Source organism: Gopherus evgoodei, chromosome 6, assembly GCF_007399415.2.
Source record: "Gopherus evgoodei ecotype Sinaloan lineage chromosome 6, rGopEvg1_v1.p, whole genome shotgun sequence".
NCBI lineage: Eukaryota > Metazoa > Chordata > Testudines > Testudinidae > Gopherus > Gopherus evgoodei.
The window spans coordinates 115,053,916-115,072,504 of record NC_044327.1 but is presented as its reverse complement, the minus strand read 5'-3'; the positions used below and the strand labels follow the sequence as shown (position 1 = coordinate 115,072,504).

The window sequence follows — 18,589 nt, the reverse complement described above, 5'->3', positions numbered from 1 at the left end:
GGGCTCATAATAATATGTATTGTATGCATTGACTCCCTTTGGTCTCCCTTTGTCCCATTCTACAATTTCTGAGCAACACAGCATGTACAGCACGGTGTATTTCAGGGATCCTCCACTCTGTACTTGAGCCAGAGATAAGAGAGTTAAAGACTAACTGGAAGCTTCAACCAATTTTCACAATGGCTGTGGAGGATGACTGATTTCTGCATAAAAAGTAATAGAATGTGATTTCCCCATGCAAAACTCACTGCTGGGGAAGGAAATGAGCTACTGTAAAGGCTGGCAGGCCTAACATCCAGCTTTCAACACTGGTCCACTTAAAAACCTATGCAGACACTTGCTAAGACTATTGCTTGTGTTATTGAACTGCAGAAACACACACCTACGTGAGGAAGTCACACTGACTGTTTAGTACTTAATAAACCACTGCAAGCTGAGATAGCTTCAGACACTTTTTCATTGCAGAATTCTGTCATAGAATCATAGACTTGAAGGTCAGAAGGGGCCCTTATGATCATCTAGTCTGACCTCCTCCATAACGCAGGTCACAATCTCACCTACTCACTCCTGAAACAAACCCCTAACCTATATCTGAGCCACTGAAGTCCTCAAATCATAGTTTAAAGATTTCAAGGTGCAGCAAATCCTCCAGCAAGTGACCCTTGCCCCATGCTGCAGAGGAAGGCAAAAAAAACCCCAGGGCCTCTGCCTATCTGCCCTGGGGGGAAATTGCCATATTTGGGGTCGGGGAGGAATCGGCTAAACCGTGAGCATGTGGGCAAGACTCACCAGCCAGACACCCAGGAAAGAATTCTCTGTAGTAACTCAGATCCCATCCAATCACAAGCCATTGGGCATATTTACCACTAATAGTCAAAGATCGATTAATTGCCAAAATTAGGCTATCCCATAATACCATCCCCTCCATAAACTTATCAAGCTTAGTCTTGAAGCCAGGTATGTCTTTTGTCTCCACTGCTCCCCTTGGCACACTGTTCCAGAACTTCACTCTGATGGTTAGAAACCTTCTAATTTCAAGTGTAAACTTCCTGATGGCCAGTTTATATCCATTTGTTCTCATGTCCACATTGGTACTGAGCTTAAATAATTCCTCTCCCTCCCTAATATTTATCCCTCTGATGTATTTATAGAGGGCAATCATATCTCCCTTGAAGCTTCTTTTGGTTAGGCTAAACAAGCCGAGCTCTTTGAGTCTCCTTTCATAAGACAGGTTTTCCATTCGTCGGGTCATCCTAGTAGCCCTTCTCTATACCTGTTCCAGTTTGAATTCATTCTTCTTAAACATTGAGACCAGAACTGCACACAATATTCCAGATGAGGTCTCACCCGTGCTTTGTATAATGGGACTAACACCTGCTTCTCTCTACTGGAAATACCTCGCCTGATGCATCCCAAGACCACATTAGCTTTTTTTCACAGCCATATCACATTGGCGACTCATAGTCATCCTGTGATCAACCAATACTCCGAGGTCCTTCTCCTCCTCTGTTACTTGCAACTGATGTGTCCCCAGCTTATAACCAAAATTCTTATTAATCTCTAAATGCATGACCTTGCACTTTTTACTATTAAATTTCATCCTATTACTCTTACTCCAGTTTACAAGGTCATCCAGATCTTCCTGTAGGATATCCTGGTCCTCCTCTGTATTGGCAATACCTCCCAGCTTTGTGTCATTCGTAAACTTTATTATCATATTCCCACTTTTTGTGCCAAGGTCAGAAATAAAAAGATTAAATAGGATTGGTCCCAAAACCGATCCTTGAGGAAATCCCTCCAGCCTGACAGTTCACCTTTCAGTACCACCTATTGTAGTCTTCCCTTTAACTAGTTCCTTATCCACCTTTCAATTTTCATATTAAACCCTAACTTTTCCAATTTAGCTAATAATTCCTCATGTGGAACCATATCCAATGCCTCACTGAAATCGAGGTAAACTAGATCCACTGCGTTTCCTTTGTCTAAAAACTCTTATCTTCTCAGAGAAGATCAGGTTGATTTGGCACGATCTACGTTTTGTAAAACCATACTGTATTTTGTTCCAATTACCATTGACCTCAATGTCCTTAACTACTTTCTCCTTCAAAATTTTTTCCAAGATCTTGCATACTACAGATGTCAAACTAACAGGCTTGCAGTTACTCGGATCACTTTTTTAACCTTTCTTAAAAATTGGACCTATGTTAGCAATTCTCCAGTCATACGGTACAACCCTTGAGTTTACAGATCTATTAAAAATTCTTGCTAATGGGCTTGCAATTTCATGTGCTAGTTCCTTTAATATTGTTGGATGAAGATTATCTGGGCCCCCTGTTTTAGTCCCATTAAGCTGTTCAGGTTTGGCTTCTACCTCAGATGTGGTTATATCTACCTCCATATCCTCATTCCCATTTATCACCCCAGCATTATCACCCTGCTATTAGCTCCTCATTAAAGATGGAGGCAAAGTATTTGTTTAGCTATTGGGCCAGGCCTAGATTATCCTTAACCTCCACTCCATCCTCAGTGTTTAGCGGTCCCACTTCTTCGTTCTTTGTTTTCTTCTTATTTATATGGCTATAGAACCTTTTACTGTTGGTTTTAATTCCCTTTGCAAGGTCCAATTGTACATGACTTTTGGCCTCTCTCACTTTATCCCTACGTATTCTGACCTCAATAAGGTAGCGTTCCTTGCTGATCCCTCCCACCTTCCATTCATATATTCTAGGGTCAGAAGGGATCAATGTGATCATCTAGTCCGACCCCCTGCACAAAGCAGGCCACAGAACCATACCCATCCACTTCTATAACAAACCCCTAACCTATGCCTGAGTTATTGAAGTCTTCAAATTGTGGTTTGAAGACCTCAAGCCGCAGAGAATCCACCAGCAAGTGACCCATGCCCCATGCTGCAGGGGAAGGTGAAAAACCTCCAGGGCCTCTGCCAATCTGCCCTGGAGGAAAATTCCCTCCCGACCCCAAATATGGTGATCAGCTAAACCCTGAGCATGTGGGCAAGACTCACCAGCCAGCACTCACTGCAGAGAATTCTTTTCTAACTCAGATCCCATCCCATCCCATCCAGCATCCCATCACCAACCACTGGGCATACTTATTTGGCAATAATCAAAGATCAATTGCCAAAATTAGGCTCTCCCATCATACCATCCCTTCCATAAACTAATCAAGCTTAATCTTAAAGCCAGATATGTCTTTTGCTCCCACTACTGCCCTTGGAAGGCTGTTCCAGAACTTCACTCCTCTAATGGTTAGAAACCTTCGTCTAATTTCAAGTCTAAACTTCCTAGTGTCCAGTTTATACCCATTCGTTCTTGTATCTACATTGGTACTAAGCTTAAATAATTCCTCTCCCTCCGTAATATTAATCCCTCTGATATATTTATAAAGAGCAAGCATATCCCCCCTCATCTTTCTTTTGGCTAGACTAAACAAGCCAAGCTCTTTGAGTCTCCTTTCATATGACAGGTTTTCCATTCCTCGGATCATCCTAGTAGCCCGTCTCTGAACCTGTTCCAGTTTGAATTCATCCTTCTTACACATGGGAGACCAGAACTGCACACAGTATTCCAGGTGGGGTCTCACCAGCACCTTATATAACGGTACTAACATCTCCTTATCTTTGCTGGAAATACCTCTCCTGATGCATCCTAAAACCGCATTAGCTTTTTTCATGGCCATATCACATTGGCGGCTCATAGTCATCCTGTGATCTACCAATACCCCAAGGTCCTTCTCCTCCTCTGTTGCTTCCAACTGATGCATCCCCAATCTATATCTAAAGTTCTTATTATTAATCCCTAAGTGCATGACTTTGCACTTTTCACTATTAAATTTCATCCTATTACTATTACTCCAATTTACAAGGTCGTCCAGATCTTTCTGTATGATATCCCGGTCCTTCTCCGTGTTAGCAATAGCCTCCAGCTTCATGTCATCCGCGAACTTTATTAGCACATTCCCGCTTTTTGTGCCAAGGTCGGTAATAAAAAGGTTAAATAAGATTGGTCCCAGAACCGATCCTTGAGGAAGTCCACTAGTAACCTCCTTCCAGCCTGACAGTTCACCCTTCAGTACGACCCGTTGTAGTCTCCCCTTTAACCAGTTCCTTATCCACCTTTCAATTCTCATATTGATCCCCATCTTTTCCAATTTGACTAATAATTCCGCATGTGGAACCGTGTCAAATGCCTTACTGAAATCGAGGTAAATTAGGTCTACCGCATTCCCTTTGTCTAAATAGTCTGTCTCCTTCTCAGAGAAGGAGACCAGGTTGGTTTGGCACGATCTATCTTTAGTAAAACCATGTTGTACTTTGTCCCAATTACCATTGACCTCAATGTCCTTAACTACTTTCTCCTTCAAAATTTTTTCCAAGACCTTACATACTACAGATGTCAAACTAACAGGCCTATAGTTACTCGGATTGCTCTTTCTCCCTTTCTTAAAGATAGGAACTACGTTAGCAATTCTCTAGTCGTATGGTACAACTCTTGAGTTTACTGATTCATTAAAAATTCTCGCTAACGGGCTTGCAATTTCATGCTCCAGTTCCTTTAATATTCTCGGATGAAGATTGTCCGGGCCCTCCAATTTTGTCCCATTAAGCTGTTCAAGTATGGCTTCTACCTCAGATGTGGTAATATCCACCTCCATATCCTCATTCTCGTTTGTCATCCTTCCATTACCCCGAAGCTCCCCATTAGCCTTATTAAAGACTGAGGCAAAGTACTTATTTAAATATTGGGCCATGCCTAGGTTATCCTTAACCTTCTTTCCATCCTCAGTGTGCAGCGGTCCCACTTCTTCTTTCTTTGTTTTCTTCTTATTTATATGGCTGTAGAACCTTTTACTATTGGTTTTAATTCCCTTTGCAAGGTTCACCTCTACTTGGCTTTTAGCCTTTCTCACTTTATCCCTACATGTTCTGACCTCACTAAGAGAGCTTTCCTTGCTAATCCTACCCTTCTTCCACTCCTTGTAGGCTTTCTGCTTTTTCTTAATCACCTCTCTGAGATGCTTGCTCATCCAGCTTGGTCTACAACTCCCGCCTATGTTTTTTTTCCCCTTTCTTGGGATGCAGGCTTCCGATAGTTTCTGCAGCTGCGACTTAAAGTAATTCCAGGCCTCTTCCGCATTTAGATCCACAAGTTCTTCAGTCCAATCCACTTCCCTAACTAATTTCCTTAATTCTTTAAAGTTAGCCCTTTTGAAATCAAAAACCCTAGTCCCAGATCTATTTTTGTTTATCCTTCCATCTAGTTTGAACTGAATTAGCTCATGATCACTCAAACCAAGGTTGTCTCCTACAACCATTTCTTCTATGAGGTCCTTACTGCTCACCAAAACCAAATCTAAAATGGCATCCCCTCTTGTCGCTTCATCAACTACTTGGTGAAGGAATCCATCAGCTATCGCATCCAGAAAAATCTGATCCCTACTATTCTTGCTAGCACTTGTACTCCAGTCTATATCTGGGAAGTTAGTCTCCCATGATCACTCACTTCCCATTAGTGTTTACTTCCTTAAAAACATTAAAGAGGTCTCTATCCATATCCAAATCAGATCCCGGCGGTCCGTAGCACACCCCAAGCACTATCTCAGGGGAGGCTCTAGTAGCTTTCTTTCCCAGTGTGATTTTTGCCCAGACAGACTCTGTCTTGTCCATTCCATCACTTCTTATTTCTTTACAGTTAACCTCCTCATTGATATACAATGCTACTCCACCACCTTTGCCTTTATTTCTATCTTTCCTAAACAGCACATAGGCTTCAATACCTGTACTCCAGTCATGACTACTATTCCACCACGTTTCTGTTATCCCTATAATATCTGGTTTCACTTCCTGCACCAGTAGCTCTAGTTCCTCCATTTTGTTCCCTAGGGTCCTCGCATTAGTGTACAGACATCTTAATTTTTGCCGTTTGGCTTCACTCACATTCTGTACCCTGTTAGACATGGACATTCTACCACCAACGTCACCTGTTAGTCTGTTATCTACACTACCCTTCCTCCTTATGCCAATTCTTCTGTCTATGGCTGTATCCCCTCTTACTTTGTTTACTTCCCTCTCAAGGTTAAATTCCGGCGTGGAGCTCTCCCGAACATCTCCCAACCATCTCCCCCAAATTTCTAGTTTAAAGCTCTCTTAATTCCTTGTAGGCTTTCTGCTTTTTCTTAATCACCTCTTTGAGATGCTTGCTCATCCAGCTTGGTCTGCAACTCCTGCCTATGATTTTTTCCACCTTTCTTCGTATGCAGACTTCTGATAGTTTCTGCAACTTCGACTTGAAGTAATTCCAGGCCTCCTCCACCTTTAAATCCACAAGTTCTTCAGTTCAATCCACTTTCCTTGTGGCCTAATAGACATCTGTATGTTTCCAAGTTCTTTGGCTTAGTACAGATTTAAAACTATGTCTCCCTGTCTGTGGATGATGTGAGGCAAAACAGTTGTACCACACATGCTTCAAGTTCTAGAGTCATAACCGGAGTTCATTTTCTGCAATTCTGCAGCTGCAGAAATGATTTGTTTATCCACTGTCCCACAAAATCCAGGTCAAACTGCTTCTCTAACTAGTCAAAGAATTAGCAAGGGTTAGCATTAGTTATAAATGGAGGGGTTCAAAGCCTCCTTCCAGGGTGTTTATGTCCTGAGTGCTCAACATATAAAAGAAGTAGGAGTGCAGCAAACATGTCAACCCAGGGCCACTGAAAGTTGCTGCCTCTTTCTTTCGCTTCATTATTTCTTATTTAAATTTAATCAGAGCCTAATGGATGGCACCTCAGTTGCTTAGCTTAAGATACAGAAATGGTGCAAGGTTTGTCCTTTCTATCCTCTGGTGGAGCAGGGTTAGGGGGATGGGGGGAAAACATTTCTTAGGTAAACTTGCGAGCGGAGATTTTCAAAAAGGCCTAAGGAAATCAGGTGTCCAACTCCCATTAGGGATGTAAATAATGTTTTTAAAAGGTAAATGTTTAAAGTATTAAAATTGTACCGTTTAAACATTAGGCTCTGCTGCCTCCCCACACACCGGGGATCCTGGTTGCCGCCCCAGCACCAGACTCCAGTCACTGCTGGGCCCGTGCTTGGAGTCCTGGCTGCTGCTCTGCGTGCCCGGGGTCCCAGCTACCACCCCGCACAGAGCCCCAGGCATGGGGCTGGCAGCTGCCAGGATCCATAGCGCAGGGGGGAGGGGCGGAAGCAACCGGGATACAGGGGGCTGGGAGAGAGGGGAGTCCCGCAGCCAGAGTTTAAATGTTAAAACATTCTGGTTATCGATAAGACTGTTGCTTATCAGTTAATTGGTTAACTGGTTAGCGTTTTTACATCCCTAACTCCCATTAATCTTTGAAAATGCCAACTGACAATTTTAAGGGCCACTTGCAGACTGAGTAAAGTCTCTATATAAGCACAAGCACATGGTATTATATAAAGAAAGCTGAATAAAGATCCTATTGGATCCAGCACCACAATGCTTAGACTTCTTACCAGCCCCATAGGCTCAGTTTGTTGCCTCATTATATCTTACAATGTCTGGAAAACACTAAAGACACTAAAAAGGGGTCCCCAATGCGGTGCCTGTGGGCACCATGGCACCCGCTGGGGTGTCTGTGCGCCCGTGTACCGGCTGGCAGATGAGCATCTGCTGAAATGCTGCCGAGAAGCAGTGTCATTCATGGCATTGCTGCCGAAATGCTGCCGATTTTTGGCGGCAACGCCTCTTGCTTGTCGGTGACATTTTGGCGGATGCTCATTCGCCGTCATGGTCCTCTGTGGCTCGTTGTCTGGTGCCTGCCAGATGAAAAAGGTTGGGGACCACTGCACTAAAAGCTAGCCATCTCCCCGCCCCTCTCTCCCCCGGGCTTCTTGCTTTAAACACGTATGTCTGTTAAATAAAACTTCATTGTGGCTTTAATTTTGGGGGAGGAGAGGAAAGAGGAGAAGAGAATTTTTAATGTTTTGTTGTCAATGTGATGCAGTGTATTGCTTTCTATTTGTATCTATTCAGGCTTGGCAAAAAATTTTTTTTTTTTTTATGCACCTCTACCCCATATAACGTGACCCGATATAACATGAATTCAGATATAACATGATAAAGCAGTGCTCTGGGGGGGGTGGGGGGGTGCGCACTCTGATGGATCAAAGCAAGTTCGATATAACACAGTTTCACCTATAATGCGTGAAGTTTATTTTTGGCTCCCGAGGACAGTGTTATACTGGGGTAGAGATGTAGTCTGTATTTGCTATTGTTTAGGGCATGCTGCAAAGCCCTTCTGTTTGATCAGAAGTCTGGAACAGGCTGCAAAGAGTCCTGTGGGACCTTATAGACTAACAGACGTTTTGGAGCATGAGCTTTCGTGGGTGACGATGAAGTGGGTATTCACTCACGAAAGCTCATGCTCCACAACGTCTGTTAGTCTATAAGGTCCCACAGGACTCTTTGCTGCTTTTACAGATCCAGACTAACACGGCTACCCCTCTGATACTTGGAACAGGCTGAAGTTCGGGGTGTTTGTGGGCAGTATTTTTATTGTAGGTGTTTAGGATGATGTGGGAGCTGAGCTGGGACAAGTCTGGTTGTTGCTGATCTGATTTGTATGGAGAAAGGCTAATGGTTTGTTTTTACTGTATTTTTAAGGTCTGTAGGCACTAATGTAATAAACATTATTAATAATAGTTTGTCACGGTCTAGAGACTAGGAGAGGCACCTCCTTATGTACTGAAATTGAAGTAAGTAAAAGGCAAACTAATCATTCTCTATCTTTTTGTCTCCGACTCCCTCCTATTTAAGACAGACCAGTAAAAAAGCCTGGTCTTGCTTTTCAGTTAATTCTTTCTGTATGTGTGTGGTTTTTTTTCTTTTCTTTTTTTTTAAATTTAAGGAAGCTTGGTTGGTTTGCCTGAAAACAAGATACATGTCTGCATTCAGCCCCAATCACAAAACCTGATGGTAGGGGACACATTGATTCTAGAGTGCGGTGCTGTTGGAAACCCAGTTCCTCATTACCAGTGGTTCAGAAATGGATTTCCGTTGACAAATGGGAACAGAAAGGTATATACGGTAAGTTATTGAGGAGTGCTGAGTTCTGAAACTAATTTTTATCTTAGTTATTTGCCTTAGAGGCTAAATTTATAAGAATCATTTAGCTGTGAGATAGCATAAGGAACACTTTTAGTTTTCTGGTGTCCCATTGGCTAGTATTTCCATAGTGGTTTTGAGTCCCTTTGGAGTGCAGCGTTCTAAAATAAGTTTAATTAGGGGAGCCATGTCTCTGGTGGTATTAATTGTTTGGAGGCAATGGAAGATACTTTTGTATCCCAGGTTAGAATGGTGTTAATTTAACAGAAGGCTAAAGAGATGTAGGATGCATTTATTGATTATATTTTGAATTAAATGTTTGCAGCACCTTTTTCTCTACACCATACCTGAGAATGTTGTATGTGGCAAATATTTTTCTAAACTCATCTGAGCTGTAGTATCCCATGCTTAATTCGTCTCAAATCAGCAAGATAAATTTGTAGTAGGGTTGTCAAGCGATTAAACAATAATAGAATACCATTTATTTAAATGTTTGTTTTCTATATTTTCAAATATCTTGATTTCAATTACAACACAGAATACAAAGTGTACAGTGCTCACTTTATATTTGCTTTTGACTACAAGTATTTGCACTGTTAAAAAAACAAGAGAGAGTATTTTTCAATTCACCTAATACAAGTACTGCAGTGCAGTCTTTTATCATGAACTTACAAATGTAGAATTTATGTACAAAAAAATCTGCATTCAAAAAGAAAACAATGCAACATTTTAGAGCCTGCAAGTCTGCTCAGTCCCACTTCTTGTTCAGTCAGTCGCTCAGATAAACAAGTTTGTTTGCGTTTATAGGAGATAATACTGCCCTCTTCTTATTTACAATGTCACCAGAAAGTGAGAACAGGTATTTGCATGGCACTTTTGTAGCAATTGGCTGAACAAGATGTAGGACTGAGTGGACTTGTAGGCTCTGAAGTTTTACATTGTTTTATTTTTGAGTTCCGTTATGCAGACAGATCTCTATGCTGCAGGATCAGGGCCTTTGTATTTGAAATATTGTGAAGGATGTTTAGTCTTAATTTTTATGACTCTTTTTTTCCTTTTTACTGGTTTAACTGAAAATGCATTTTATATATTTTAAGATGTGTGGTTCTGATGCTTATATAGGTGTCTTATGTGGACATGGAACATCAGGGGACCTACTGGTGTCGTGTGTTTAATGATCAAGACAATCAAGAAAGCAAGAAGATAGAAGTCATGATAGGTAATGGTTCTGTTAATTTGACACATAATGAAAGCTGGCAAATAAAACCTGATGACTTGGCATTAGAATTCCTATTCAGAACTCCCAGTGCATGACCATGGACAAGTCACTTAACCTTTCTGTAACTCCAGTTTGCACAGCACACGGGGATTTTTAGAAACTGAACATTTTTAAAGTGCTTAGAGATCCTCTGCTAGTATCTCTGTGCAATTTATCAAGTTTCTGAACATGCTAGTATATAGTGAAAAGTCATTCAGTTCATGTAGTTTGTGGACAAAAGATAGGACCGGTGCTTTGACAAGAGAATGACCTGTCTGACTATCAAGATTTCACCTACAGAATTTTGGTGGTGGTGGTGATTTGAGTTTCAGTTGCTTACTTCCTTCATAAGCACAAATAGCACCAGGTGAAATTACCCACAGTGAAGGCAAATAAATGTGTAATCCAGTTTGGTGTGTGTGTGTGTGTATGTGTACACCTGCAAAAGGAACCTAGGGAGGGGAAAAATATATTCTAATAACTTATATACTGGTCTTCATAGGCACTGGAATTGTAAATATGAATTTAGACTTATAACTTTTTTCATTTTGTATTTTCACTCTAATATTGTATACACCTAAACTTTGGCAACCAAATTTTTTCAATGCTAATACCGACAGATGAGGGCTGTTTAAAATTTGAATATTTATCCATATTTAGCAATACAGTTTGGCAGTAACTGCTGTCATCTTCTGGCAGTTAATACTAATTGAGAGCATGAATTATACCTAGATTTTTCTCTTAAAATACAAGGAAGAAAAGCTATGGCAGTGGAATGCACTGAAGGTAAAGTAAATCTTTGGTTGTGGGTAGCTTTAAAAATAATCCTGGATGCTGGGAATTATGGAGATTGCTGGATCTATCACTACAATAGTGTGTGAAGTTGAAGGCTTTAATGTGCTGTAGCATATTGATTTGCAACATAATTTGATACTTATGCATGTGCTTCCCATTTCTCCTTTGATCTGTTGCTATCATTTTAAACAAAATTATGAGCTACTTTCTTTATCTGTGCATCAAAAATATTTTGGTTCTGCACTGTAGCCATGTGCAAAGCTTGAAAAATTTACCAGATTCTTATGAAACATGAGGGTGCTGGGGTGTCTTCAGCTAGGCAAAAGGCTAACATTTTTGGGAAAAGCGCAGCTCCCTAGGCACCAGTGTCTGCTGATTCAGACCTAGTGTAAGTTAGAGCAGTGGCAGTGCTCCCATAGCTTACGTTGTCTGGCAATGGCCTGTGCAAGCAGAGACTACTGGAGTGTGTCCTCTGTGTTGGTGGTGGCATTGGGATGGTTCTGCCAGTTCTACACCAGCTTTATACCTACACAAGGGGTTTCTCCCAGCTGTTCTATTAGGGCAGCTTTACTTCCTCTTTGTATTGCTCCATGCTACAGAGGGGATGTACCGAGAGCCAAGGATCAGGCCCATAATGTCCATCTCCTGCCTTGACTATTTAAACTATACATTATGTATGGTATGCTTCTGTACAAAAGGAAATTTACTTTGAGATTTTAGAGAGATTTTATTTAACTTTCTAATCAAACCAGGCATAGCCTTAGTTACTACATAGCATAATTTTTAAAATATGTATATCAGTTAATCGCAGTTACATCAACAAATTAACTAGATTAAAAAAAGTTATAATTAATCAGTTTTAATCATACAGTTAAACAATAACAGAATACCAATTTAGATGTATTATAAATATTTTTGGGTGTTTTTTACATTTTCAAGTATATTGATTTCATTTACAACACTGAATACAGAGTGTACAGTGTTCACTCTATATTTATTTTTGATTACAAGTATTTGCACTGTTAAAAAACCAAAAGAAATTGTATTTTTAAATTCACCTGCTACAAATACTGTAGTGCAATCTCTTTATTGTGAACGTACAACTTACAAATGTAGAATTTTTTTTTTTAATGTAACTGCACTCTAAAACAAAACGAAGTAAAACTTTAGAGCCTACAAGTCCTCTCGGTCCTACTTCTTGTTCAGCCAATCACTAAGACAAACAAGTTTTGTTTACATTTGCAGGAGATAATGCTGCCCACTTTTTATTTACAGTGTCACCTGAAAGTGAGAACAGGCATTCTCATGGCACTTTTGTAGCTGGTGTTGCAAGGTATTTACATGCCAGATACGTGAAACATTTGTATGCCCCTTCATGCTTTGACCGCCATTCCAGAGGGCATACTTCCATGCTGAATTTAAATGAGTATACTATTATTGTTTAACTGCGATTTAAAACTGCAATTGTGACTATTTTTTTTTAATCGTATGACAGCCGTAATATTAACAGATACATTGGAAGAAATGGAAGAGCGCAATGTTAAACTATTATGAAGCATTTTTTCACCAGTGTACAGAGCTTGGATGAGTCCCAATGAACTAGTTCAGCCTCTGTGACGGGCCAAGTGCCAAAAGTAAACGGAACATGTAGGTGCTAAGTACCTTGCAGTATTGAGCCCTTTACCGTGAATACCTTCAATGTCAGATTGGTCTTGTGTGGGCCCTCTGCTTTGGTGTGAGTTTCACCCGACTGTCTAGAAGATTTCTTTGTTTCCTGGCTCTTAAAATAAATTTTCCCTTAGCTCCTATTAAAATCCCTGAAATGAAAAATCAGAGAGTCCTGTGAATGTTTGATATTTCTGAAAATCATCCTAGAAATGTCTTTAATTTCTTTTTTAAATAAATACATTCTTGTTTAGTATGTTGCTATTTTAGAACATTGATAAAAACAAATATCTTCCTATGTGTGATTTCGTTTGTTTTCTCACTTGTCATTAAAGCTGCTTGAAAGTCTGGACTAATTGAGTGAAGTATATTCTATGTATTTTTCCCATTATTGTTTCTGTTGTCTATTCCTTGATATAGACACTGTAATGAAATCTGAGTACTGTAACTAATCATATTTCGTATTTGGATGTAAACCAACTTGTAGCTTTTTGTTTTGTGTGTGTGGTGTGATGAAAGCTTCCGAAGGGATAAATTTACTAAACCATAAAAATACAACTTTTTTAAAATAATTTGTCCAGGTTTTAGAGTTTGCTTTTCTAGCCTTCAGCTTCTATTAAGTACAGAATACAATAGTTGATCTCTTTTATGACCAATATTTATTTTCCTTCTTGTTTGTCAAAACTGGAATTTCATTATTTTTTAATTATTTCTCTACAGAAGAGTTTAGTAGTCTTGGAAAGCCTGGTAAGTACACATGTTTTGAAATAAACAGCTTTAATTTCAGATTTGAAATGTACCTTAAAAACTGAATAGATCAGAGCTGCAAAATTTAAGTTTCATTTACATAGTCCAGGTGTATTAGATCTAGGGGTTTGATTCAGTCACACTGTCAAGCTGTCTGGCAGTCACTCAAGAGCATGAGTACCAACCTCTGGGCTGACTGATAAGAAGCAGGGCACAAACCCCAAATTGGTTGTGAGTTCTATAATTAATCTGTAATTAAATTATCAAAATTTAAGTCTCAAGTGTAAACTCCTCAAGCATGATAACAGTGCCTTAACGTGGAGTCACAGACAGCCCTCTTGGGCAGTGGCTCTCAAAGCCAGTCCGCCACTTGTTCAGGGAAAGCCCCTGGTGGGCTGGGCTGGTTTGTTTACTTGCTGTGGCTGCAGGTTTGTCCAATCGTGGCTCCCACTGGCCGCAGTTCGCCACTCCAGGCCAATGGGGGCTGCGGGAAGCGGTGCTGGCCAAGGGATGTGCTGGCTGCCCTTCCCGCAGCCCCCGTTGGCCTGGAGTGGTGAACTGCGGCCAGTGGGATCCGCGATCGGCCGAACCTGCGGATGCGACAGGTAAACCAGCCCGGCCCGCCAGGGGCTTTTCCTGAACAATCAGCGGACTGGCTTTGAGAACCACTGCTCTTGTGAACTCTGATCCATCTTTCCACCCAGGTAAGCTTGCCTTTGTAATAGATGGTCTCTTACATCAAGTATCACAATAATATTTAGTACCAGGGGCGTAGCCGTGTTAGTCTGGATCTGTAAAAGCTCATGCTCCAAAACGTCTGTTAGTCTATAAGGTACCACAGGACTCTTTGCTGCTTTAATAATATTTAAGTTACTCCCAATCCCAAAGGACAAGTCACTTATCCAGCTCAGTTGCACTTTAGATCTCACACCAAAGACAACACTTGTAGCCAATCCTATAATGAACTATCTAAAGATTTACTAACTGGGAAAAGGAAATAAGTGTTATTTACAAGTTTAAAGCAGGTAAACATAGATACCCAAATGAGTTTGTATCTAAAGTTTCAAAAGATAACAGAAGCTTCTATAATAAGCAAGATAATTGTGTCCCTTAGGGCTAACCCAGACTAAGCAGCTGGGGATGCATTGCTTATGCCTAGAAATCTTGCACCGCTAGAGTCCAAGCAGCCAAGAGAGAGTTTCTCCTCATTATGGCTTTTTTTATTCTCCTCCACCCCCTTCTGATTGGAGTTGCAAACTTAGCTGGTGAAAGAAATTCACTTGCACCTCTTCTTTTCATGGGGAATGGGGGTGGGAGGGGGAGAAGGGGAGCAGAGCAATCAGCAATCTTTTATCCTCTGATGTTCCACAATAGTTCGTGTGGTGTTGATGGATCTTCTTTGTCAGGTGGGAGATAACATGTCCTATTGGAAACTAGTTTTTCACACTAGTTAATGTTTCTCTCCTGTCTGATGACTTACACAGTTACAGAGGCTTACAATGCAAATGCTCAGATATCTTACTTATATCATCATCTGTATCCAGCAATTTACAAGAATTCAATAAAGCCTAAACACTACTCATATTTTTATAACTCTAATACCTATTTCATCAATATTAACACACAGGTGAACCAGACTGATTCCCGCTATATGTTTGTTAGTATCCCAGTGGGGCAGGGGACCTTGGCATATACTGGCACCTGGTTTGCCAGCGTTACACATATATCTATTGAAAATATTAACTGTCATGTCATGGGCACTAAAATAAACTAGTATAATTTGAAGATAATCCAGCAAGTCACTTTATATAGTTGCAAAACTACAGCAAGTCACTTAATCTTAAAAAATAAATCTTTTTTGCTTTCTGTATGTGATCTTTGTACTTGAGATGTTTCAGTGTGATGCTGTTTTTAGCAGATTATCTGCTGCTAGAATGAAGTCTTATTGAGTTAATGTGTCTGGCTGCCAAACATATAAATGGTTGTGATGATATAGTGTCAATCAGATTGGAGAGCAACTAATCTAATTTGATAAACATTTTGTTGTTTGTGTTGGAGATTCAACTATTACTCCATTAAGGATTATCCCAGACACTGGGTTCCCAAAAATGTCACATCATAAAGGCCATGTAATTCCTGTGCTGGGCACAGAAGACATATACTTTTGCCAAGAGTTAATTTATATTCCAAGAGAATCTATTGACAGGGTTGTCATGATATATGCATGTTAACAAAAGAGGTAGGCATTTCACCCACTTGTTGTTCAGCACTGAATGTTGTTAGCTCTTCCATACCACTGCAAGTGGTGAAATAAAAATTAAAGAATTTCTAGCAAAGCAAATTCTCAACCTTGCTGAATATAGAATATAGCCCAACTCATGATCTGTTTGATTCCCTGCAATACATCTGATCAGAGAGGATATATTGTACAGTATTTCAGATTTTATTGAAAATACTAACATGTAGTTTGTAAGATCAAAATCCACATTTCCTTGCCACCTCCGGTTCAGGGAATAAAACCCCTCACCATACATATCCTACTAAAGCAAATGTGCTGTAGGGTGGGAAATTAGGATAACAGCAAGTAACTCATTGATAGGCATTAAGAATGAAAACTTGTGCTGCAAAGTTAGAAAGGAAATAAAGACCACACCAAGCTATAGAAAAGAACTAGCTGAAATAGGGATCTGTCTTAAACAAATGCAGCACTTGTTTCTCTAATGTACACAACTACATTTGAAGCTACTGCTGATCCAGGGCTTTTCCTCTCTTTTAAATAGACCTTCAAGAGCAATCAGCTGACAGGCCTTCTGGTGAGTAGTTTCATATCCATGATAAATTAATGTATATCTTGAAGAAGAAATGTGCGTCTGAATTGGAGGGTATGTCTACACTATGGGATTATTCCGATTTTACATAAACCGGTTTTGTAAAACAGATTGTATAAAGTCAAGTGCACGCGGCCACACTAAGCACATTAATTCGGCGGTGTGCATCCATGTACTGAGGCTAGCATCGATTTCCGGAGCATTGCACTGTGAGTAGCTATCCCATAGTTCCTGCAGTCTCCCCCACCCATTGGAATTCTGGGTTGAGATCCCAATGCAAAAACAGTGTCGCGGGTGATTCTGGGTAAATGTCGTCACTCAATCCTTCCTCCATGACAGCAACGGCAGACAATCATTTCGCGCCCTTTTTCCCTAGATTGCCCGGGCAGATGCCATAGCATGGCAACCATGGAGCCCATTTTGCCTTTTGTCACTGTCACCGTATGTGTATTGGATGCTGCTGACAGATGCGGTACTGCAGTGCTACACTGCAGCATTCATTTGCCTTTGCAAGGTAGCAGAGATGCTTACCATCCCTATTGCACTGTCTGCCATGCCATTGTAAATTGGCAATGAGATGACAGTTATCAGTCATTCTGTTCCATCTGCTGCTGTCATGGGTGCTCCTGGCTGGCCTCGCTGAGGTCGGCCGGGGCGCATGGACAAAAATGGGAATGACTCCCTGGGTCATTCCCTTCTTTGTTTTGTCTAAAAATAGATTCAGTCCTGCCTAGAATATGGGGCAAGTGTACTAGAGAACCAGAGAGCTCAGCGGCTCCATGTCAGAGCCCCAGAGATCCCACAGAAATGATGAGCTGCATGCCATTGTAGGAGGTGCCCCTGCAACAACCCCACCCATTGCTTCCCTCCTCCCCTAACCCTCCTGGGCTACCATGGCAGTATCCCCTCATTTGTGTGATGAAGTAATAAAGAATGCAGGAATAAGAAACACTGACTTTTTAGTGAGATAAAATGAAGGGGGGAAGCCTCCAGCTGCTATGATAGTCCAGGCAGTACAGAATCTTTTCTTTAGACATGAAGGTGGGAGGGGGAGCTGATGGAGCTCAGCCTCCAGTTGCTATGATGAAGACGGTTACCAGCCATTCTGTACCATCTGCCGGGAATGACCAGGAGTCATTCCCATTTTTACCCAGGCGCCCTCGGCCGACCTCACCGAGGCCAGCCAGGAACACTCACGGGCTGATGATGATGATGGATAGCAGTCATATTGTACTGTCTGCCATCGGGAAGGGGATGCTGGTGTTCAGCGCTGCAGCGCCCTGTCTACCAGCAGCATGCATTAGACATAGGGTGACATTGAAAAAAGGCGAGAAACGTTTTTTCCCCCTTTCTGGGGTGGGAGGGTGTAAATTGACGACATATACCCTGAAACACCCGGGAAAATGTTTTTTTACCCTTCAGGCATTGGGAGCTCAGCCGAGAATGGAAATGCTTCTCGGAGACTGTGGGGACTGTGGGATAACTGGAGTCCTCAGTACCCTCTCCCTCCCTCCATGAGCGTCCATTTGATTATTTGGCTTTCCGTTACGCTTGTCACACAACACTGTGCTGTGGCCTCTGTCTATCGTAGCCTGGAGATTTTTTTAAAATGCTTTGGCATTTCGTCTTCTGTAACGGAGCTCTGATAGAACAGATTTGTCTCCCCATACAGCGATCGGATCCAGTATCTCCTGTACGGTCCATGCTGGAGCTCTTTTTGGATTTGGGACTGCATCGCCACCCTTCCTGATCAGAGCTCCACGCTGGGTAAACAGGAAATGAAATTCAAAAGTTCGTGGCGCTTTTCCTGTCTACCTGGCCAGTGCATCCGAGTTCAGATTCCTTTCCAGAGTAGTCACAATGGTGCACTGTGGGATACCGCCCGGAGGCCCGGAGGCCAATACCGTCGATTTGCGGCCACACTAACCCTAATCAGACATGGCAATACCGATTTCAACGCTACTCCTCTCGTCGGGGAGGAGTACAGAAATTGGTTTAAAGAACCCTTTATATCGATATAAAAGGCTTCGTGTGGATGGGTGCAGGGTTAAATTGGTTTAACGCTGCTAAATTCAGTTTAAACGCGTAGTGTAGACTTCGCCTAAATCAGTTATTGTAGTCTTTTTCTAGCATTGCTAGGGCAATAGGTCTGCAGTATACTTAAAAGCTATATTGAGAGGCATAAAAATCTCTGCAGC

At 41.3% G+C, this 18,589-nt stretch overlaps 1 protein-coding gene across 2 annotated transcripts in view; it reads left to right on the top strand.

Moving 5' to 3' along the window:
• The window catches only part of MALT1 (MALT1 paracaspase), a 75,497-nt gene that overhangs the window by 25,185 nt on the left and 31,723 nt on the right, over positions 1-18,589 (top strand). The window contains exons 5-9 of one of the 2 annotated variants that reach the window (XM_030567288.1): positions 8,902-9,080; positions 10,221-10,317; positions 11,110-11,142; positions 13,537-13,563; positions 16,344-16,376. In XM_030567288.1, the coding sequence (XP_030423148.1) occupies positions 8,902-9,080; positions 10,221-10,317; positions 11,110-11,142; positions 13,537-13,563; positions 16,344-16,376 (369 nt within the window). The remainder of the gene's footprint in view (positions 1-8,901; positions 9,081-10,220; positions 10,318-11,109; positions 11,143-13,536; positions 13,564-16,343; positions 16,377-18,589) is intronic. The other variant, XM_030567287.1, reaches the window with a different exon arrangement.